We start from the raw sequence: 9336 nt of genomic DNA on the forward strand, positions 1-9336 counted from the left end.
ATATGCACAACAAAGAGACTCTTGGAAATTGGTACATTTTTCATTCATATGACCAAAGCATGGTTTTAAATTTCCCCAAAATTTGACCGGAATATTTCCATCCCTACCGAAACGAGGTCTCAATGATTACCTTCCCCTCTCCTCATCAGTAGGATCAAGTAGGAAAAGGAAACGGTCCCCTGATAATCTGTCTCGGGAAGAACTACTCCTTCGACTCAAAGGATTGACCTATAACGAAGAAAAGGCCTCCAAATCCTCTCCTACGGCCAGAGAGGAATTGGCCAATTTTTGAAAAAACAATGGATTATTTTTACGAGAGAGGCCAATAGGAGGAGGGAGGTTTTCTTTAACATAACGCGTCTATATGATGTGAAAGAATCTCATAAGCCCTTGCATAAACATTCTCTCTTTGTCAAACTCATGATGGATGAAAGGAAGGAAAGGAGGAATGAATGGAAAGCGAAAAAAAGAGGTGGGGCTTAGAAGGCTGGAGGATTGGACCTTAAGAGCAGATAATTTGGGAAATATGAACCCAAATGAAGAAGAAAGAGCTTTGAAGGAGGAACTAGCCCTAGACGAACTAAACTCCACTTTGGTAGAATTGGAAAAATGCTCTGGGTAAAGTTTCTGCTGCCGTCTACGTCGACCTGATGGTTGGACACAAAGCCTTCTGGGTGGATCTGCTTCTAGTCCTATAAACTTTTTGCGTTTTGTTAATATCGGTGATAGCTTATGAAGTGCAATTTGGATCTTAAAGGATCTGCTTGGTTCCTCCTTGGTATAGGTAGGACTGAACGGTATAGTGAAGGAAACATTAATTTTGGGTGTGAAAGTGTTCGTCTAGGATTACCTTACCTAGCTCTGGGCATGCCCGAACCAGGTATATTGATGTTTGTAATCCAAGACGGGACTGCTGGTCCCCAACGCGGCAACGCCTTTCTAATATCGATAAAATTGTCATCTTTCAAAAAAAAATGGAAAGATGTCAACGTCATTGAACTGCACAACAAAGTAACCGTATCTTATGCATGGGATATCAGATCATCATGAGACCAATAACACCTCGTAACTCTATGTGGTATTGACACAGAGTTGGGATCCTTGGAGGGGAGACTGGTCATTGTACTTTCTTATACTTTATTAGATGGTACTTCTTTATTGACTTTATTGTTCCAGACATGTGCGAGAACGCATGTCACTAGGTGCTCGATGTGATTAAGCCATTATGGATGGCTTTCTTGTTTTTGTGATGCTTTCTAAGTATGTATCTGTGCTTATTTTAGCATTTCCCAAAGTTCCATCTTAAAATTTTATCATTTTCATATGTTTCTATATGTTTCTGTGATCACATTGGGATAGACATCCATGTGTTTCCAAATGTTTCTGTTTCCGTGCCGACTGAAACCGAAATTTAAAACCTTGGACTAAAGTACCTTCAAATATTCTGTACACTATCTAAAATCCTTATAACAGGCTGTAACAGTTGCCATCTCTTCACCTTGTAACATTTGTTTCCAAGGGAAACTCTAGTTCTTAAAAAACCACAACTTTCTTCACTGACATGCTACCGAGTAGTGGCTTCCTCTATATGTCAGTGCCACAAATACTTGAAGCAACTTCGAAATGCAACATATGATCACATTGTTGTATTCTTTACATTCTCAAGGGATTTGTAAAACCATCCAAGAGAGAATACTTCTAACTCAACTCAACTAAGCCTTTATCCCAAACTAGTTGGGGTCAGCATTTTCGAAACCAAGAGAGAATACTTCTAACCATTTTTTAAAAAAAAGAAACTATTTACCTGCTGTCGTGTACGCGCCGTATTCTTGTGTCAGTAGGAAATATAAACCATATGGCTTACATTATACAAGTGTATCATTCATATATCAATATATCATTACTTATCCAAGTTTTGCATTATTGAAATATATTTTCAATAGCGGAGTCATTATTGTGCATATCCTCGGAAGAGGAATCGGTTATATTTTGTGATGGTCTTACCAATTTTGATACCATCACTGAAGCATTTTCTCTTAAAACATTTACTAAACAAGTGAAAATCTTGACACATTTTTAAAAAAATTTAAGTTCATGTGCAGGAATCTTTTGGCGCTGTACGCACGGTGAGGTCATTTGCTCAAGAGGACTACGAAATTTCACGCTACTCAGAGAAAGTAGACGAGACCTTGAAGCTTGGGCTCAAACAAGCTGTGAGTTTTTTCAGATCCATCATTCCCACTTGCCTAAAATATGAGGAAATTGCCGGACTTAAAAATTCTGTCGTCATTTGTTACAGAGGGTTGTTGGTCTTTTCTCTGGAGGAATGAGTGCAGCATCCACACTATCGGTTGCCATTGTTGTGATATATGGAGCTAACTTGACAATCGCAGGCTCCATGACCACCGGTGCCCTTACATCATTCATACTTTATAGTCTTACAGGTAGTTGCCACCTTTAATTTTTTTTATTTTTTTTTTGATAGGTAAGCTGGGGTTTGGCGGGGACCCTTACCGGTTTATTAAAAACGTGAGATATATTACAATCAGCTTACAAAACACTAATCCTATCACAAGAATAGGGATACAAATCAAGGGAACAAAGACAAGACCTATCCTTAGAAGCAATATCTATAAATTTGATTATAGTCCTTGTGGTTTTGATAGGTTTCCCTTCATTGATGATTTAAATTGTAAGTTCAATCAGTGTCCCAACTGACCAAGCACATCTGCATGGGTTCACTTTAGATGGTTTGTTAAAACAGGTTTATTGACTCTCAAATTTATTGTTGGATTTAACTTACTTGCTTACTTTCCACCTGCAGTGGGTTCTTCGGTATCGTCATTGTCGGGATTATATACAACTGCGATGAAAGCTGCAGGAGCAAGTAGGAGAGTTTTTCAGCTTCTCGATCGGATCTCATCTATGCCAAAATCGGGAAATAAATGTCCTTTGGGGTTAGTTGAATACACATTCGTCTTTGGTGCTGGCAATTTGTTTTCAACCAAAAATTCCCGTAATTTGTTTTCAACATATCCAATGATGGTGTGGTTTTGGTGGCAGTGATCAAGACGGAGACGTGGAAATAGATGATGTCTGGTTTGCCTATCCTTCTCGTCCTAACCATATGGTACTTAAGGTAATAATTTTTTTAAATGACTTAAGGTACTAATTGTGTTTATAGTTTTCCTATGCGTCCGACAAGTCCCATATAAAATTTGATTCTTTGCTTATTAGCTATTAAGTTATCTTTGGCATTCATTTGAAATTGGAGATCATGTCACCTTTTACAAATCATGATATCTTTAAATCCCCCGTCATTAAAACAGCCTAGGGATGGCATCCTTAGCCACAAAATCCACTATATTGCCTACGCCCCCCCACCAAAATTGGTTTAGGGAGACCTCAAGACAAAGGTCAAATATCTCATTGAACACATTTGTAAGACTCTATCTAGTTAATCCCTAGCATCTAACCCATCTAATAACTTTGCTACTTTGCTGGAGCCAACTTCTATTAAATACTTGTTAGGAAATCATGATTTGTGGAAAATAATTAGAGGCTCCAAAAGTGTTTTCCTCATTGTTTTTGACGTTTGCTCATTATGTATCTCAAATTTGCAATTGGTTGTAAGAATTTCACTTCTTAATTTCAATGAAATGGCTACTCATAATCATAGTCACAAATACTTGTTTCTGAAATTTCTTGGCCGGAATATTTCTCGGGGGATTTTATTTTATTTTTGCATTTCTTTGGTTTATATCAAGAAAAAATTAGGAAAATAAAACATTAAAAATGTTCCATTTCGAAAAATAAAAATGCATAAACATATACATAAATGTTAATAAATAACTAAATAGAATAGAAAATTAAGAGACAAGGGAAACTTATCTCATCATTCAAAAAAAAAAAGGAAACTTATTTAAAAGACATAACAACAATAGTTTCACAAAAATATGACAAGATTTTGTGCGAAAACCCAATAAAAGTACAAAATCCCCCTTGTAATATTATCATTTTTTATCAAATTTTCTTGAAATTTTCAAAATTTGGTAATACATGTGACTGCGCTCATAATTCTCTATATGTTGGTTATGCTCAATGCCAATTGTCTTTTTGGTGCTCATACGTTTCCGTCTTTGCTAGGTTCTTCTCGATTAGTGCGGCATTTTCGTTGTCATGTATTACATGAATATGCTAATCTGACGTCATTTATCACCTTAATTTGATAAATTTAAGCAGATACACCATGCCTATCAAAATTTATGCTGGTCTAAATAGTAGATTGGTTTTCATAAACCAGCTTGTAGAATAGTTAAAAATTCAGTATTGTCTGTATTTTTATTATGTATTACTGTTACAAGAAGTTAAATTATGAGTTGCTAACTGTTTTCTGGGATATTTATTATTGCCTTGTATTCTTTCATTTGCTTGTTTAATAAAAATTTCCTTTTCAAAAAAAAAAAAAACTATTATTAAATCCTAACTAGAGATAATTAGCTTGAATTGAAGCATATCTAGGACCACTTGAACTGAATAGTTTGAATGGTGGAATCAAGGGTGGATGATTGAAGATATTATCTAAAAGCCATTCTCTTAACTGCAGGGTATAACGTTAAAATTGAGTCCTGGCTCGAAGGTCGCTCTTGTTGGTCCTAGTGGTGGCGGAAAAGTAATCTTTTTTCTCTACTGATGCAATAGCCAGCTATGCTTATTTCTGTCACTAGATCTATATGCAAAGGGATTATATATATATATATATATATATATATATATATATATATATATATATATGTGTGTGTGTGTGTGTGTGTGTGTGTGTGTGTGTGAGAAAACGGTTCCTACACATATGTGTAGAGAGTTCTCTACACACTAGCTTAAAATACAGTGGGGGCCCACATTGTTTGGGTGATCCAAGCCATCCATTTTAAAGGCCCTCACATAGATAGGGCGTCTACAAAAAATCAGATCCATAGGATCATCCCAACCCTACGATTTGTGGAGGTAAAATGGATGTCTTTAAACCTTTACAAATTAGTCCATTTTTTGCCTCCACAGTTCGAACGGTTAAGATTATCCTATGGCTCTGATTTTTTGTGGACACCCTATCTATGTGAGGGCCTTAAAAAAGAATGGTTTGGATCACCCAAATAATGTGGCCCCCACTGTATTTTAAGCTAGTGTGTAGATAACTTATCTACACATATGTGTAGGAACCGCTCTCTCTCTCTCTCTCTCTCTCTCTCTCTCTCTCTCTCTCTCTCTCTCTCTCTCTATATATATATATATATATATATATATATATATATATATATATATATATATATATATATATAGAGAGAGAGAGAGAGAGAGAGAGAGAGGAAAAGGATTGTACGCTCGAGTGCCCAATCACATGTGGGCCCACTTTGTTTGGATGATCCAAAGCATTCATTTGAAAGGCCCTTACATAGATGGGATGTGTACCAAAAATCAGCTCCATAGGATCATCCTAACCCATCCATTTGTGGAGGTCAAAATGGACAGACACTGTGTCCACAAATCTGCCCATTTTTGCCCTCCACTTTTGGAGGGGTTAGGATGATTCAATGGAGCTGATTTTTGGTACACACCCTATCTATGATAAGGCCTTGCAAATGAATGCTTTGGATCACCACAAAAAATGTGGGACCCATGTGATTGGGCACTCAAGCATACCATAAGCTTGGTACGCTCGAGCGTAGAATCCTTTTCCTGATATATATATATATATATATATATATATATATATCTGTGTGTGTAGGGGTCTGATATCTGCACAACCATGTTTTGATAATGGGACGAATCATCTTGTCTTGGGAATTGCAATAGCTTTTGACAAATGCTTAAAAAAAGTGTAAAAAAGGTGATTTGTCCTATCATCAAAACATGGTTATCCGGATGTGTATTTGTTTATATATATAACTTGACTCAAACTACATCCCAACGTTCACACATATTCCTTCGTTTCATGCAGACTACGATAGCAAATTTAATTGAAAGGTTCTATGACCCATTAAAAGGAAAGGTCTTACTAAACAGGGTTCCATTAGTGGAAATATCGCATGAGTATCTCCACAAGCAGGTAACTTTTGTCACACTGAATGTTTTTTTGTGGGACACCACACATGCACCCACACAAATGCACATAGGCCAATTCATCGAAGAGTGAAGATTGACTGATGTGCATATCACACGTAACCTTGTAGACTGTTTAGTAATGTTTGTGCATGTATTTGATATAGGGTTGTTTGTTTTATATTTTATAATGCACTATCAAAGGATTTTAAATTGTTAACATGTATATAGTCCAATAAGAAGGAAATTTTATGGTATGAAGCTCCTAAAGAGGAAAGTTCTTGCAGGGCTTTCTTGTCAGGCATCAAAATCAGACCGTATGCCCAAATTATCCACACTTGCCCAAATGATTGCACTTATTTTGACTGCCTAGTAGTTGGTGGGATCAATTAGGGCACACTAATTATCATCATCTAATCACCTGCATAAGGTTTTTCCTGAAGAAGCTTCACATTGAAGAATTACTAGACACGGAATATATAATAAATAAATAAACAAAGAAAAACTGAAACACTAAGGGCATGTTTGGCAACCATGAAATTAAATTTCACGGAATATTTGGTTACCCAAGTGAAATCTCTCTTCCATCCTATCTCTTTGCCCCTTTTACACTACGTAAACAAATATACCATGAAATTTTTTTTCATGGTTTCAAAACATGCCCTAAAGAACCAAATTTTTCCATGGATGCTTAAATTCAGTTCCAGAGCATTTGTTTTCCAACAATTGAGATGACTAGCATGTAATGGTACAGCTTTGGTTTCTTCTTTATATAATAATGGTACAACTGACCTGTTGATTATTATGTATTCTTAACAAGGAATTGATATTTAAGAATTATTATATTGATATATGCAAGCGGTTGTTTTCAGTATCCACAATCCTACAAAATTTGACTTGAAAATTACATAAAACTACTAGGGAAATTATTGCTCTCTTCTATTTTTGGCAAGAGCCAGTTATATATTTAAGAATTCTACTCGTTTATGCTTCACTAATCCACCCCCCGCGCCCTCCTTTTTTTCTCTAAAATTTCAGATCAGTATAGTGAGCCAAGAGCCAGTTCTTTTCAACTGTTCTGTAGAAGAAAATATTGCTTATGGATATGACGGCAAAGCCAGTAGTACTGACATAGAAAATGCAGCTGTAAGGTTTGAAATCCTTTTCTATGCAATCAACTCTTCTGCCTGCAACTTTTTATCTCTAATTACATATATTACCACAAATTGTAGAAAATGGCTAATGCACATGAGTTTGTTTCGAAATTCCCTGACAAATATAAAACTCAAGTTGGAGAACGCGGGGTAAGGCTTTCAGGAGGCCAGAAACAGAGAATAGCAATTGCAAGAGCGTTATTGATGAACCCTAAAGTTCTCCTATTGGATGAGGCCACAAGTGCCTTGGATGCCGAGAGCGAATATCTGGTTCAGGTGAGACTCCAAATTACCTCAAATTCTATGGGAGTAGAAAACAAAGTCATTGTTCCAAGGTTTATGATTTTGGTTCTGTTGATTTTCTAAAAGTTGCTTAAATATCTCCAATTTGTTAAATTCCGATACTTAGAGGTGACAAGAAGTTTCTTTTTTCAACTGGGTCTTGTTTTATTTTTATATTTAATTTCTCAAAGAAGAGCATTTATACATGTGAAACGACCAATTACTCCAAAAGTCCTTTGTTTTCTTTCGGTTCTGTCATTTTTGGGCTGGACCGTCGCCATTGTCATTGTTGTCCTAGTGGACGTCTCGTCCATATGTATCGACCTTGATTAATGCAATATATTTCCCTATGTACGACCTTGATTAATGCAATATATTTCATTACCTTTTCAAGAAAAAAGCCTTAAGCTGTTGGAGTTGGCATTATTTAATCTTTTATACTTCAACACTCCCCCTCATGTGTGGCCCCCTCTTTTTTTGGGTTGGCCTTACACATTGACTTATATCAAGGTGTTGTGAGTTTTGAACCCAGATTCTATAGCTCTGATACCATGTGAACCTATACCACTAGATTTCAGTATTCCTATGTGGATATAATACAACACGACGAAATTATACAAGTACTTAGCGTTAACAGGGTTTGAAATTGTTGGTAAGAGACCGAGTGGAGAACGCAATTGTGGAAGGAGATTCTATGAATGTCATAAGGTGGCTGAATAAATCTCAAACCTGCCCATGGCGCTTCGATCATCTCTTTGATGAAATGTTTGATAGGATGGATCGGTTTTCTTGGTCCTTTCATCATGTTCGCCGCTCTGCGAATCATGTAGCGGACCGTCTTGCGAGAGAGAGTGTCTCAAATGAAGCCCTTTCTCTCTTTGATTCTCTTCCCCCATAGCTCTCTTTATTGTATTTTGTATCTTTTCTTTTGTTTTTGCTTTGTAACTTGACCATCTCGGTCGTCTTTCTTCTTTTCAATAAAGTTGGCTGCCATTTCAAAAAAAAAAAAAAAATGCTTGATCACCTCTTGTTTTTTTTTTTTTCCTGTGGGAGTTATTTGTTTTGACCGTGTAAGTTTCCTTTAAGCAATTATCTCTGTGGATGTAGGATGCCATGGACTCTCTGATGAAAGGCAGGACAGTTCTCGTAATAGCACACAGGCTTTCGACCGTTAAAAGTGCAGATACGGTTGCTGTCATATCTGACGGTCAAATAGTTGAAAGGGGAACCCATGATGAGCTTCTCGACAAGAATGGTATATATACAGCACTGGTGAGGAGGCAATTACAAGGACCAAAAACTGAAATTTAGCATCTATCTGCCAAAAGGTTTGAGCAATTCATGGAGGCCTAAACAGCATCAAATGTGTGAACTTTAGGCCATTTTTTTACCAACTCCTTTTCAAACCCTCCAACTATATTCTGTATTTGATACCCCAAATGTATTTTGGAGTATATCTGAATTCATGTAGGATTTCCACAGACAAATAATAGCAACATTATCTTCTTGTTCTCTGGCAATTACTCCAGTTGGTTATCTTTTGAAATTGCACCCTCTTAAATACAGAGCTGATGATCAGTTTGATGGAGCTATGCAGTTGGGTGATGCTCCCATGACTCATATACTTCAGGAACTTTGGGCCAATACTCATTATAGACAGAGTCAGGATTGGGATGTACTTTTATTGAAGATGATTTCAAGGGTGTTTCCAATTGTGTAGTTATTTTGTAGTGGAGAGTTTTCAAGTTTCCTATTGGCAAAGGTCAGTAGCAACTTGGATCAAATCTTGTAGTTTCACAGAGCC

At 36.6% G+C, this 9336-nt stretch overlaps 1 protein-coding gene across 1 annotated transcript in view; it reads left to right on the forward strand.

The window, feature by feature from the left end:
* The window catches only part of ABCB27 (transporter associated with antigen processing protein 2), a 31421-nt gene extending 22369 nt beyond the window's left edge, over nucleotides 1–9052 (forward strand). The window contains exons 9-17 of the mRNA XM_077366504.1: nucleotides 2103–2213; nucleotides 2300–2444; nucleotides 2825–2957; nucleotides 3064–3139; nucleotides 4607–4672; nucleotides 5996–6103; nucleotides 7135–7242; nucleotides 7329–7526; nucleotides 8640–9052. Coding sequence (XP_077222619.1) covers nucleotides 2103–2213; nucleotides 2300–2444; nucleotides 2825–2957; nucleotides 3064–3139; nucleotides 4607–4672; nucleotides 5996–6103; nucleotides 7135–7242; nucleotides 7329–7526; nucleotides 8640–8843 — 1149 coding nt within the window. The 3' untranslated portion in view covers nucleotides 8844–9052. The remainder of the gene's footprint in view (nucleotides 1–2102; nucleotides 2214–2299; nucleotides 2445–2824; nucleotides 2958–3063; nucleotides 3140–4606; nucleotides 4673–5995; nucleotides 6104–7134; nucleotides 7243–7328; nucleotides 7527–8639) is intronic.
* Nucleotides 9053–9336: the final 284 nt, after the last annotated feature.

Source organism: Tasmannia lanceolata, unplaced genomic scaffold (assembly GCF_043159265.1).
Source record: "Tasmannia lanceolata isolate RefF3 unplaced genomic scaffold, GAP_Taslan_0.1 ptg000003l, whole genome shotgun sequence".
NCBI classification, from domain to species: domain Eukaryota; kingdom Viridiplantae; phylum Streptophyta; class Magnoliopsida; order Canellales; family Winteraceae; genus Tasmannia; species Tasmannia lanceolata.